At 46.1% G+C, this 14,453-nt stretch overlaps 3 protein-coding genes across 3 annotated transcripts in view; 2 read left to right on the top strand and 1 right to left on the bottom strand.

Moving 5' to 3' along the window:
• The window catches only part of cbfa2t3 (CBFA2/RUNX1 partner transcriptional co-repressor 3), a gene marked incomplete at its 3' end in the record, with an annotated part of 17,478 nt that extends 17,085 nt beyond the window's left edge, over positions 1-393 (top strand). Inside the window, exon 11 of the mRNA XM_084436762.1 lies at positions 28-393. Coding sequence (XP_084292888.1) covers positions 28-393 — 366 coding nt within the window. The remainder of the gene's footprint in view (positions 1-27) is intronic.
• A 6,236-nt stretch (positions 394-6,629) lies between these two features.
• pabpn1l (PABPN1 like, cytoplasmic) lies at positions 6,630-10,284 on the top strand (the record flags this gene model as incomplete). The annotated part of the gene is made up of 6 exons (XM_084437386.1): positions 6,630-6,713; positions 7,919-8,045; positions 9,232-9,299; positions 9,543-9,649; positions 9,800-9,887; positions 9,970-10,284. 6 exons carry the CDS (start codon positions 6,630-6,632, stop codon positions 10,282-10,284), a joined length of 789 nt encoding a protein of 262 aa, XP_084293512.1.
• Positions 10,285-11,759: 1,475 nt separating this feature from the next.
• On the bottom strand, positions 11,760-14,437 carry trappc2l (trafficking protein particle complex subunit 2L). The gene is made up of 5 exons (XM_084436653.1): positions 14,341-14,437; positions 13,597-13,769; positions 12,217-12,304; positions 12,008-12,087; positions 11,760-11,908 (listed from the first exon to the last, which is right to left on the bottom strand). Exons 1-5 carry the CDS (start codon positions 14,371-14,373, stop codon positions 11,863-11,865), a joined length of 420 nt encoding a protein of 139 aa, XP_084292779.1. The 5' UTR covers positions 14,374-14,437; the 3' UTR covers positions 11,760-11,862.
• Between the last annotated feature and the right edge of the window lie 16 nt (positions 14,438-14,453).

Genomic DNA, 14,453 nt, shown 5'->3' with positions numbered 1-14,453 from the left:
CTCCTTCTCTCCCCACTGCCTCTCCAGAGCTGCTGGAACTGCGGACGGAAGGCCAGCGAGACGTGCAGCGGGTGTAACACGGCTCGCTACTGCGGCTCCTTCTGCCAGCACAAGGACTGGGAGAAGCACCACCACGTCTGTGGCCAGGGGCTCCAGGGCCTCCCCGGGAACAGCTCCGTCCCCCTGGGCACCCCCTCCTCCGCCTCCGCCGCCGGCGGCGCGCCCCCCACCCACGCGGAGGGCGTCCCCCCGGGCCCGCTGTCCCTGGCCGGGCAGAGCGCCGGGGGCGGCAGCGTGTCCGGGAGCCCCAAAGAGCCCAGTTCCGGCTCCAGCAGTGCCTCGCGGTCGACCACCCCTGCCACGCCCGCTTTGCTGGAGGCCACCTCCCGCTGACCCCCGCCCCCCTTTCACGCCGCCCCCCCACCCCCCCCTCCCCGCCCACGGTCCCCTCCGCCCCAGGCCACACCCACTGAAGCTACGACTGAGGAATCTCCACCTATCGCACTCTGCACTCCCCCTCTCTCCGTCCTTCTGAGCTGAACTACAGCTGTAGAAGTGAGCTACACCCGACACTGCGTCGCAGACATGCTGACTACTTCTAGCTACCTGAGGATGGCCTCGTTCTCTCAACTCCTCAACCCCCCCCCCCGGAAAAAAAAACAAAAAAAAAACTCTTCTGTCTCTTGGCCACATAGACCTTCTCTGTTTCAGATGCACCAATCTGCAGACTCAAAATAAGTCGTTTGGGATCCACTGTCTCTATTTGCTTAGCATGGCTAGAATGGGGGCTTATTGCTGGATGCCCTGGAGCAAGAAACCAATGCAGAGAAGGGAATTCCTCTCTCCTTGTCCCATTACAGAAATGCACCATAGTTAATATGAGGTGAGAGGTGAATTGAGTGAGTATAAGCTTTGATCCATGCTAGACCTACCCGTAGCCTCGGTGGTACAGTAGAAGCCCAGTGAGGCACTGTATATGTAGGGGACTTGCATGGGACCTTGGAAGAGACTGATGGTGGTTTGGTTAAGCAGTGGTGATGAGGAGATATCTGGATTGATAAGCACTTGGAGAGGATTACCCTTTAACCCAGCATCAGCAGCAACCCTAGAATGATATGACCCCCCCCCCCCAGCATGTGCACTATCAGTCCCCGACCAATCAGAGAAGTGGCTCCACCTCTTTCGGTCTGGACACCTCCTGGATGGTGTCCATGGCCCTGTGGAGAGAGACGAGGGTTAGAATACCTTAGTTCTACTGGAGGAGAGAAGTAGAAACACTCAACAGTGCGATTTGATTCCTCAGAAACTCTTCCTTCCACAACACGGCTAATTATTTATCTGACGTTTCTTTTTTTGGCTTTAAGGAAAATGAAGAAAAGTCCAAATATTCTAAATGAATAATAATAATGATGATGATTATAATAATAATAATAATATTAATAGTACTAATAATAATGAAATAAATAATTAAACTGTTAACTACCTTGCTAGCGAGCCAAGAAAATCTACACCGGACTCACCTCTCTGTACCGATGTAAACCCAAATGAATTCAAAGAGAAAAAAAAAAAAAAACATGATCCAAACCTTTTTATTACACTGCCAAAGTAAGTACGAGACAAGGAGAAGCACTCATCTTGTAACCAAACGCAAGCAACATCACCTCCTCAGCAGCAGAGCCAGCCGTGAAGGACACGGGCTGGAACAGAGAGGTGGGTCTCACGGACCGACGCAAGTCTAACAGACTAGCAGGCCCACACACTAACTAGGACTCTCTACGTGAAGGTGGTCTGTAGTCGGTCTACAGCTGGCCTCTCTCAGCCGGTCCTGACCAACGTTTATTCTTCCCCGGTGGCGGATAATATTAAAGAGCGCTCTTGCGGGACGTTGTACACAAGGATGCCCGCCACAGAGACTATTGAGAGTGAGGGACGAGACACTGAACGGGACAGTGATTTATGTGGATGGCAGCGGAAAGCAAAAGGGAAGAAATGAAAAAGAAAGAAAAACAGCTATTTGGCCTCAAGCAGACGACAAACGGCATTGGAACTGCCAAAAACCTCAAAGGAACTAAAAACACCTTGTCCAAGCAAACATTGTACAGCACGACTACGACTTTCCTTCCTGTTTGTGTTTTTTTAAGATCTCTATGAAGAGGAGACTTTTCAGTGTACCTTTTCATCGCCCTCCCTCCTTTTCCAAAGCATGACAGACTAAAGAGTGTTGTAGACTCGTCCTCTTCTCTCTCTCTACCTCCCCCCCAAACCTCCCCTGTATGTTCCTCCCCCATCCTAGCTCCCCTCCACCCCCCGCTCGCCCCTGAACCTTGAACCCCACGTCGGACGGAACCTCGAAAGCAGTTCGGCGGGAAGGGGGTCAAACCTGCTTGTAGATATACTATTTTTACGTTTCTCAATAATGTCCCCGCCTCTGATGCTGTCCACCTGTGCTGGCCCTCGTATGTTCCCAGAAACACAAACATTTTTTGCTTTTGTCTTTTCTTCTCTCTGTTTTTCATTTGGGCTGAACGTCGAAGCCAGAGCAGAGACACTCTGTAGGAGAGAGAGAAAGCCCCATGTTGTACTTATTGTTGGATATGTTGTTATCGATGAGAAGAAACTCCTCTTGTAAGAATATTTTTATTGCTCGCATTGTGGGACAGTAGGAGGGCGGAGGTGCAATATGAAGAGAATTCAGCTACTGAAAGGGACCTCAGCAACTGCCCCTTAGGGTGTCATATAATAGAGATACAGATTCATATATTTAAAGCAACATCAGTAACTTAATGTGAATGTACATAGTATTTAAAGAGGTCCAAAAATGTGTTTGCCAAATAACAGAAACCTTTAAAGTATAATGTCCAGAATAGGATTTCTTCTTTCCTGTTCTTTTTTTTCCAGATTTTCAATCACAAGGAACCACTTCTCATGTTAACAGTGACCCCATCGTTTCTAGCAGATTAACAAAGTCAGACAAATGTGGTTTCCTTACAGTCATAAAAGTCTAGTAAGGGTTAAGGTTGATTGACAGGTCAGCCCTGACCACTGAATCTCCATCTGAACCATCTGAAACTATGTGAAACATTGCCATCCTTTGGACTGAAATGCCACTGCAGTGGCCCACTGCCCATCCACAACAGCCACTGTTATGTGTGGCTATCCCCCATGCCAAGCCATACTCTGTGCATCAATCAGCCCACAGTTAGGAGGTAATTGAATCCCAGCGTTGAATTTTAGTACTAAACTCAGACCCGATACTGACCTCTTCACTGGCTTCTGTGTCCCTGTCCTGTTCATGCAGATGTCCTGGTATTAGATTCTAGGCTTATCATAGTTTCGAAGGTACGCCGTTACAGAGTGGGAGAGTTAGCCCAGCTGCTCTCATTTGCCCAAATTTACATTGAGGAGTTGCGTTTCATCTCAAGTTCTCAGTTGGCAACTTTCCAGCAATGGTGCTTCAGCATTGCATGAGCATGCTCTAGAGTTTACGTAAGGTCGCACAGCAGCGTACGCGATTTCTGACTGCCAGGCCCAAGCTAGATCATACATAATACTGCCCTCATCAGTTTGGCCATGTAACCTCTAAAATGGACCACATTCGAAGGGTGTTTTGTCTCTTTGTAATGTTCCAACCACGATCAGCTATCGGGGTGTCTCTCACATTTCTAGAGTATTGGCACATAAGAATCCAACGTCATTTAGAATGAACCGCTTATTAGATTTACCACATTATTTTACATTATCTATTTTCCTACATGTCCCTATCAAAAGTAATATATAAACCTTTCCAGTGTGTTGAGCTGTGAGGTACCCCTCATCTGTTGTAGCCTACGTGTGTGTCCTGTATGTTACCTATAATGCATTGACTTCAGTCTGTGTTGGTAAACCTCTATGTCCTATCTTAATATCCACCTCACATCCCCTGACCTTTGACCCCCCACCCCCGACCTCACTAGCTACCTCCTGTAACCGTACAGCTAACGACTGGGCGACGTTCCTGGGTTTTCAAAGCTTGTTAGCAGACATGCAAACACACACCGCACACACACTCGCTCTGTGATGATACGAGCTGGTGAGATGCAAAGGGTTGTTAAAGGAATGGTCATCATTACTAACTTTACAAGACATGCTCATGTCTACCTGTAGCATCAGTCAGTCAGTCATTCGTTTCACTACATAGGAAACATATGCCCACTGTGTCCAATGTGCATCCTCCCATTCACTCATTACCAAACAGAACTCAGACCTGTTACATGCCATGTGGTGTCCTAAACCAATAAGAAGCACAGACCAAAGTTCTCCTGCATGGCTGTAGATGTTGCATGGTGTGTGGAGTCAGACATTACATGAGGAGGTCGGAGCTCCACCGGATCAGTTAACCAAAGTGTCTGAAAAAACACACGCGCTCTCAGCGCATGGCAGAAAAACAACACACGCAAACAAATGCGCCAAGAGAGAGGAGATTGTAGAGGTTTCATTCAGGATCAAGCAATCAAAGCGCTTGTCTCTGTAGAATATATCTAAAGCGAGTACATGACAGACCTCCTGTAGAATACCTAATGGATGCTTTTGAGTGTTCTTGCAAAGCCTTGCTTGCAGATCGAATAAATGCATGCTGGTGTACTGTATGGGGTTGTGTGTGTGCGTGCGTGTGTGTGTGTGTGCGTGTGTGTGTGTGTGTGGGGGGGGGGGGGTAAACGTGTTTGAATGCGCGTTCGTTTTTTTATCGTTACCTTTCATCATTTCTCTCTGTACAAACATACTTGAAACCTTCTGAGCTTTAAAGAAACACCTTGGGCAGATGAATGGTAGAGAAATAGATCACCTCACAATGTGTCACCTTTTCATAACACTTGGGTGAACGATATCCACCACACACTGTAGGGCTATGATGATGACAATTCCACTACAATACCCAACATGCATCACTGGTCGGTGTGTTTGTTTCCTTTGCCTGTCTGCGAATCAACCCTGAAATACAAATATAGACTCAAAGAGTTGTCACAACAGTGACATCATTACTGACCAAAATCCAACCAAAAAGAGACCCCCCCCCTCCCCCAGGTAGGCAGCAGAGTGGCAGATCAGTCTACTTGTCATTGTGTTTTGTTGGAAAGGAGATCATTCAGAAGTCTTCGATCTTGAGAAGGTCACAACAACGGGGTGCTGGCTTTTGTTATTCTGCTAGGAAATCCATAGTCAAGCGTTTTTTTATTAAGAACACACGTCAATCCACTGCAGGTGGTCCGTATGTCTACGGTGTACACAGACCTCTGGTTCGGTCATCTGTTATGGCATATATATACGAAGAAGACTTATAATCACATGGTTGTCTAGATGGCAAATACTAACAGGTTGGCACAGGCCTCTCTCCCTAACAAATTCACAATATCTAACAATGGAGTTTCCTAGTTAGTCTGATGGTTAGCCCTGTAAGGTCTGCACTCACCTGAAGATGAGATGGTGATGGTGGACATAGCACTTGGTTTGCCAAAAAGCCATGGTGGGGATTGTGGCGTTTTATATATTATCACTTGGAGACAAACAAAGGCTTGTTTTTTTATGTGTAGGGAAGCATTATTATATTGTATTGTGCAATACATTATTACAGAAAATAATATGTTTCTGTAGGAAAGGTTGTCGCTTTGAAGAAAATCTGTTTTCTTTTCTTCTTCTTCCAAGGGTCCTCCTGTTACCATTCTTTAGATGAAGTGAACTGTGCCAGAAGAATTCTGACTTTTATTTATTTCTTGCATGCTGTCCTTCCTGTTGCTCCCCTCTGTGTCCGTGCGCTCTGTTGGAAGTGTGAAGCTGTACATGATTCTAATTCAGGTTATTGTCTGTGTTGAACTATGTAACTGTGTCATTAAAAAGAAAGGAAATATCAGTCATGCGCATGTCTCCTGATTTTATTAAATAAAATCCTTAAATTCAGTAGGCTACTTCTTTGTCTTGAAGGAACTTAATGAGGCTGAATCAATTAGACAGCTAAGTTTGTTTGAGAATTATTTTACCTCTGCAATGATCCAAAGGGCCTACTTGTAAAGGAAATATTAGGCCTATGCACCTTGCACAGAATCACTAGAACATCAAGTGAGATGGTGTCGTCTGTTTATAGGTTACATATTGTAGCATATACCTATAGCATTAGGGCTACATAAAACGTTACATTTAGGCCTAACGTTAGCCTACATTTTGAGAAATTATGAAAGGAACCACAAGATCCTTGCTACATGAAGGTTAAGTAATTCGAATTAAATAACAAAGATTACTATTCTATCAAATTCGAGCTGCAAACGCTTCGTGGACTATCAGTTAATTAGTCAAAGGGTCGAGCCAATTCACTGGTGATCAATCGCCTAATCAGCGTCATTTTTGACAGACAGGTGTCTGGCTCCCCTATTTTGGACGAGGGGGGTGGCTGCTACGCCGGGTAGCCTATTGTCTTCCTTTGAAAGCTCGACAGGCGGAATCCCAATCTTGTTTTACTAGCCTAACGTCGTGAATATTGGCTGTTGCGGGATAGCCTACATCGACTACGCTGAGTCCGGGCTGGTGTGGAGCGACAAAGGGAGATTGGTAGCCTACCCCACCTAGTCAGAAGAGGCATGTGTGAAATCTGAACGCGGAATATGGCGGCGGAACAAACACAGGACATGGTCTGCTACACACAGGGCGAGCCCACCGGCACCGGGGATCACTATACAGAGGACCCGGTGCGTGAGATATATATTTTTTGTTATTGTGTGTTTTTTCGATAGAATGCGGTATGCTGATAGGGTTTTTAATCGTGTGCGTATCAGTTCAATTGTAATCTGTCTGACCCGAAGATCCTCATTCACCACTGGCTAAGACCATTTGATATTTTCGAATATCGGACTACGTGCATTGCTCTACCGGTTAACCTTTACATTCCATCTGTATTCATAGCCTACTGTAGGCTTTATTATTAGTTTGCTGGCATGGCTTCTGCATGGGTCTCATCAGGCGCGCCTGCGCTAGAGTGGTCCATATGTTGCGCAATAGCCTACACATCCACGATTGTCAGCATCAAGTAGCCTAGAACGGATACACCCTGAAGGACTGTGGAACAGAGTAGGGTCAAGCAAGCATAATGGATTCAATACGTGGTGTAGGCTACGCCTTGTTTATATGATGCACGCCTAGTTTGTTTAATTTAAAACTTGGGAGGGCTGCTTGATGCTCCTTACACTTGGAATACGTTACAACAGACTGGTCCTTCCCTCAGTCACGGAGTCCATGGCTCTAGATCTATGCATTTCAACCTGTAACTGTTTTTAATAATAATAATAATAATAATAATGATTATTATTGTGAGTTGCATTTGTTTTGTTGATTTGATTTGTGTCTGTGTAAACTCGTCATATTTGTAAATGAGGGAAACCTCAGTGCTTCACGAGTATAAATAAAGGTTTGAAATGAAATATAGGCTATAGAATTGGTTCACCATGTGGACTAGGCCTATGTGAGAAAGTTCCATCCATCCATCAATCACTACTCACTGAATCAGGCAGGACATATCCCTTAATATGACGTGTGTTACTATAATCTCTGATCAGATCAGGTTGGATTGGTAACAGCTGCATAGAGGGGCAAATGCTTTCACCTATCCAATCATGTTCGATCAGAGATTATTACCTCAAGGTAAGATTGAGGGAAGGTTACCTCAGATTATTACCTCGAGGTGAGGTCGGGGGAAGGTTAAGGGGAGGTTGGGGGAAGGTTACCTCAGGGAGGGGATGAGGGAAGGTTGTTTCTAGGTCATTTTAACGTTCAATGAAAGGCTGCATTTTTAGGTCTTACGGGTCTGTATACTGTCACATCCAGGCAGAGAGAACGGAAGGACAGGTGCATTTTCAGAGTATTCAGACGGGGTAATATTGTCACTTTGCTTCCCCAGGAGATAGCAGCCATCAAGGCGCGTGTGATGGAGATGGAGATGGAGGAGGAGGCCGACAGGATCAGGGAGCAGCAGCAGAGTGAGGCGGCAGAGACACAGCTCCTCTGCAGCATCAACAGCCAGGCAGGTGAGACACCAGCCAGCCAGGTGAGACGCCAGCGAGCAAGCCAAACAGCCAGCCAGCCAGTCAGTCAGCTTCTCTTCAGCATCAACACCCAGGCAGACACCAGCAAGCCAGCCAGCCAGCTACTTCTCTTCAGAATTAACACCCAGGCAGGTGGGACACCAGCAAGTAAGCCAGACAGCCAGCCAGTCAGCTAGACAGCCGGTCAGTCAAGCAGGTGAGTCTCCAGCCAGCTGTCTGCGTGGCAGCACAGCATCACCACTCCGACCCGGCTCTCAGGTGCCTCATCGGTAGCCGGCGAGGGGCAAAGAGTCCCGCCCTCTCTGCCAAAGGCTTGTTCTCAGGGCGCATCTCTAACCGAGATAGTCCTTACTCAGCGTAAATACAGCCCACCTGCGCTGTGGAATCGCTAACTTTTCAGTGGCATAGCTGGTGGTGGTGTTTGTGACATTGGCAAGTCAGAGGACCCCGAGATCAAACCCAGCATGGGCAAGTGAGGGTGGAAGCGATAACCTGACCGGCGAACCAGTGAAACCAGTGACGTCAACTGTCTGACCCTCTTTGAATAGAAAGCAGTGTGGGATAGTTCAATTGAAGTCCAGCTGAAACGGATGTTCAGATCATCTAACTTCTGTAGTTTGACGTATTTCCGACTCAAACAGGCTATAGGGACGGGACATAATATTTAAAGAAATTTGATTGGAACGTTGGCAAGTTGGCGGGTTATAACAACTTTAGACAGATTCGATAGACAGATAGCATTGATGTTATGAGATTATTGGTTGACCTTGCTCTTGCATTGCTGACGTAAGCACTCGGGAGATTTTGTTTTACAGGAAGAAAAAAAATCATAGGATTTCATATAACATTACAACAAAACTGGAATTGTGATTTTTTTTGGGGGCGGGGGGGGGGGGGGGGGGGGCATATTGTTAAATAGGCACACACTATGACCAAGGATGTGATCCAAAATGGAAAAAAATGCATATTTGTTTTCATGGCATCTTTAATACAGCAGATGGTCCTGTTAAAGCAAATAGTATGTCTGCTTACTATTGGAACCCAGCCATCTGTCGATAGACTAAAGAAGAAGTCCCTAAAATCTCTATGGGTGATGTCTAGGCTTTTCGCTGGCAGGCAGAACTTCTGCTTTGTGATTATGGCTGTCCTCTGCTGTGCCAACCTGCAGGTCTGATCTATGCCATGACCCACGAGGAGCGGATGGACGCTGACAACAGATCTGTCTATGTGGGCAACGTAAGAGAACCCGTTCGTCCCATCGTGCATTGATGTCTTAATGTCGTAATTCATCTTGCATGCAATAATCACATGATGCTTTATGGTCGCTTGGGGTAGCTTGGTCTAAAAGACTGTCCTCTGTGCTCATGGTTCGTTTCACGTCATGTCAAGTTCAACCGAATGTGAGGTCAGCGTGGTCTACCAGGGTGTGTGTGTTAAAAAAAAAAAAAAAAAAAAAATTCTTCCATTTTAATATTCCAGGTTGACTATGGATCCACAGCAGATGAACTAGAGATCCATTTCAACAATTGTGGTCAGGTCAACAGGGTGACAATCCTCTGCGACAGGTACTCTGGCCATCCTAAAGGGTGAGTTAACCCAGCGTCACATGGACGCAGCGTAACATTGTCACAACGCAAAAAATATGCTAATTGTCTTTAACGGTACAGTATATTTATTGACGTGTACAGTACACCAGATACATTTTGCTATTGCTTTAGGCGTGTTCTCTCTTCCAGGTTTGCCTATATCGAGTTCTCAGATAGGGACTCGGTACAGACTGCCATTAGCTTGGACGAGACAATGTTCAGAGGCAGAGTGATCAAGGTGAGTAGAATTAGAGCACTGGACAGTTGCTTTGGCGCCTCATGTCTGTCAGTGTCATTGATTGTGACCTTCGACCCCGCAGGTGCTGCCTAAGAGGACCAACATGCCTGGCATCAGCTCCACAGACAGGGGGGGCCAGCGAGGCGGCCGGCCCAGGGGCAGGGGCTTCCGCCCCCCCAGGTACAACGGGGGCTTCCAGGGCCGGTTCAGGTACCAGACGACCAGGCCGGTGATCCCCCACCCTTACTATGGCCCCCCAGCGGGGAAGAGACACTGGGGTCCCCTGGAGTACCGCGAGCAGCCCCCGAAACGCCACCCGTGCCTCCTCCTCATCACCCCGCCCTCGGATGGCTCAGGGCCAGGGCCCAGCGGGCACCTGTACCCACAGCAGCGCTGATGCACACGGACAGACAGACATCCAGCTGTGTGTGTGTACGATACCAACAAGAGACATGTGGAGGGACAAGATCCTCTCTGTTCAGAGTGTTTTCTATGCATGTTGAAGCGGAGAGAAAAGCAGTCTTTTTTTTTTTTAAGCTACACCATTCATTGATTCCACCTGGACAGCAGTCTCCATAAGGTGGTTTGCTACTAGGCAGAAGTCTTGGCTATGGTACATACTGGTTCCCCTCCTCCTGACTGGGAGAAATGGACAAGCCCTGTCTGGGTCTGCTTGTTACATGTACATGTCACATCATCGTGCCAAAGGTCTGCAATTTATTTTCGATTTTCTTGTGAGTAATGAGCATGTGAATAGGCCTGGATGTTCAATGTGACTGATTTCAGCAGTATGCTTTTTCTTGTCGTATACTTCTCATCTACCCATCCCTGCCTACAAGCTGAGGTGGATATTGATTGGTTGTGAGTTCTGAGTGACTGTTATCAGAGTAAATGGTAATGCTGATTTGATTTGTGATTTTTGCTTTCAAAATGAATAAATAAAATATATTTCCCTTGGTATAATGCCTCCTCAGTAGTTGGGCATGTTACACGCTCTTGCAGATTCCTGCTCTACAACATCAGGAGGATTCGCCCTTTCCTCACTGACGAAACGGCGCAGGTGCTCATCCAGGCCCTTGGTCATCTCCCACCTGGACTACTGCAACTCCCTCCTTGCTGGGGCCCCAGTGTCAGCCATTAAACCCCTGGAACATGTCCAGAAAGCTGCTGCTCGCCTGGGCTGCATTCCGAATGGCATACTTCTATGTCATTTGCACACTGTATGCATCCAATTGGGACATACTAATGTGACGGTCTCATCATAACATTGCACCTTGAAATTTGACCACATCTGTCGCTGTCCATGAAGCGACATTTGTCCACAACTGGGATTCATCAAAAGGCCTCCGGCGCGATTTGCACATGTGACAATTTCCGCTGAGCACAGGATTGTGGGTCAGAGTAGCCAGAAAAGTGTGCTGGCTTGCATACGGCAAAATAAGATCGGATGTAGTAGGACATCCTGGTATTTTTGCCATACTGCATGTGACATACTATATATTGGGACATACATCCATTTTTGGCATACTATACAGTATGGAAGTACGCGATTCAGAACGCAGACCTGGTGTTCAACCACCCCAAGTTCTCCCACACAACTTCCCTTCTCCGTTCTCTACACTGGCTCCCTGTAGCAGCTCACATCCAGTTAATCAAGAAGTACTACCAGGATCCTCCCTCTTAAGCACCTATTGTATTTTTAGATTCTCATTCTTCACTTTACCTTCAGCACTAGATTATGCTCTTAGTCATTTGTTTTAAAAAGGAGATGCACGCGAGTTTTGGCAAGTAGTAGTACACTGACCTTTCCCAGACCTTTCCCACAGTAAATGCAATTACTGTAAGTTGCTTTGGATAACAGTGTTTATTGTATTATACAGTACGGTTTTAAACAGACAAGAGGCAACATGTAAAGTAGGAGGTTTCAGGATGTTATGTACAAAGATCGGAGTTCAGAGAGGACTGCTGGGCTATATCAGGATGTTTGGACCATCATTGCTGACACTATGCCATCGAAGGCCCTGAGGAAAAAGTGCCAACAATCAGACAGTGAACAGAAACATGGTGTGACCAGACTGCAGCATTACCAAAGTGAACGTACACATGGGTGTGTAGCTTACTTGGACTGAATCGGGTCTCCAGGATTGTAGAACGGGTTGCACATCACATCGGTGAAGGAGTTATGTAATTTTCGAAACATCTGAAATGAATAGCAACCACTGAGTTACCTAGTGCCAATCGAAAAAGGCCACGGTCAAAACATCAACATCGTCAATCATTCGCATCATTTGTATCAAACAACCTTGCATAGTGACTGACGTGGACTTACACTTCTTATCTCATTGTCTCGTAATGATGTGTTGGATGAATCCACAACAATCACAAACTTCACCTTGGAGTTGGTCACATAGCCATATCTGGTGCCAGTCAAGGAAGGACACTATGTACTAACGTGTTTACTGCAAATGTTTCCATTGTGGGTTTGTCAGAAATAGTAGTCACTACATTCAAAATCAACCACTCAGCCCTTTCCCTGGTCTAATTCAAATCAAATCCAACTTTATTTGTATGGCGCATTTCATACACAGAGGCAAAACAATGCACTTCTCTTTTCTTCTCTCTTCTCTTTGGAGATCTGAGGGGAATTGACAAGTTTTAGCAACACTGTGACAATCCCAAACCAGCCATCAGAAGGCAGATCTGGCTAAGGTGAAAAGGCTTCAGGGCTGGGGTTGATTTGGAACAGATCATCCAGTCTTGGTGACCATATCAGTGGGCCTGTGGTTGAAGTATCTGACCTGTGACTGGAAGTTTGGATCAGAAGACTAGTAATGAGACCCGATGTGTCTCTCTTTGACAACCATGACTGAGGATGAAGCCCTGTGACACCACTAAAGACAGTGGTGGAGTTGAGCATATGCAGATTTTACACACGTACAGTACACCTCTATGGGAACACAGTGGTATACTCACTCAAAGCCCTGGCATAAGGGCTATTGGGCTGAGATACGGCTTATGCCTACTGATCCAGCCCTGGTAGTATCTCTAGTGAACGATGCAGATGCGTCTCTAGGGCTCAGTCTAAGTGGGGGATATGAACTGCGTGAGGGGTCACAAGTATTCTTAAATATTTAGACAGCTAATATGATATGCTATTGTATTTGTGCAGCATTGACGCATACTAATTGTACTGAGCTCTCTCGTGTTCCCTCTGACTCAGTAAAGTTGAAGGCGGAGTTTCTGAGTGTCCTTGTGTTTCTGAGTGTCCTTGTGTTTCTGAGTGTCCTTGTGTTTGTGCAACATACTATGCTGATGCTCAGAGAAAACATTTATAAGAGCTGAAAAAGAGTTTTCACACGTTGCGGTAGATGTCCCCAACGATAAGGCAAGGGTAGGCCTATAGGTTGGAATGACAGTTGGCATGGCCTGGAGTACACAGCTCAGCTCGACTCGACTTCCAACTGAAATTGCATGTGCGGTAACCACTACATTGGCGTAACTTCCTTTTTAAGTGTGGCCTCCGGCCAGAGATAGGCTGTTGCTCACACAGCAGTTATGTTAGTATTTTTAATTTAACTGAAAAATACTATAATTAATAAAACAATTAATTAATTTTCAAACTATGGGTGCCAGTGGGGGGGCACTATCATTTTTGGGGGTGGGCCAGGCCCCCTAAGGCCCGCCCACTGCGATGGCCATGGAAGGATACACTTTGTAGTCCTCTGTGGGGTACAGCAGGCCAAGGTAGAGCTCCCTCTGGTCTGCCATAGCTTTTCCCACAGCAGAGATCTTCTCCTCGACCACGTCCAAAGACGTGTGGACGGTATAGTGGAACTTCAGCTCATTCTGTGTCGGGACACTCTTGATGAACAGGGGGTAATTCTGTGTATGACAGGAGAGAATGTTACTTCATGTTTCATTTAAGAGACTCCTACACAGACAGTAGCATCAAAACCCTGAATTGAAAACGGATAGCTGCCCAATAAATAACTGTTAGCTAAATAGCTAGCTTACTAACTAACTATCATAGACAGAATGACCTCCTTCTTAATGTAGCCAGCCCACTACTGCACTTTCCTTAAGTGACTCACACAAAGTCAACTCAATTATGCCAAAAATATAGCTGACTCTAGAAACAATTATGGGTTTGTAGCGAAATGAGCTATCAGCCTGATAACAAGAGCTAAAGATTCGATCAAAAATACATCGATCACATTTAATTTATCAACTACGATAACAGCTGTGCCTGAGCTAGCTAGCTAAGTATGCTAGCAAGTGCAAAACCAGCCATACAGTGGATCGTATCATACTCACAAAGAAATTGGAAATCGCCTAGCATGGTTAGCAACCGGCTAGCATGATATATGTTACCAAAACTAGAAGTCACAAAGGACACACGAGTGTGGGTAATAAACGCTGCATTTCATAGGATTGATAGCAGAATTATCCTTACCTCCTTAGCGATGACAGCAATACACACCGCCATGTTGGAGTTTGCTCTGAGTCACGTGACTAGATTACAGTAAACACTTCCTGACAGAACCTTTTCAGCTATCGCTGTTTTTC

The sequence above is a fragment of the Borostomias antarcticus genome (genome assembly GCF_949987555.1).
Source record: "Borostomias antarcticus genome assembly, chromosome: 4".
NCBI classification, from domain to species: Eukaryota; Metazoa; Chordata; class Actinopteri; order Stomiiformes; family Stomiidae; genus Borostomias; species Borostomias antarcticus.
This window is presented reverse-complemented; position numbering and strand designations above follow the sequence as displayed.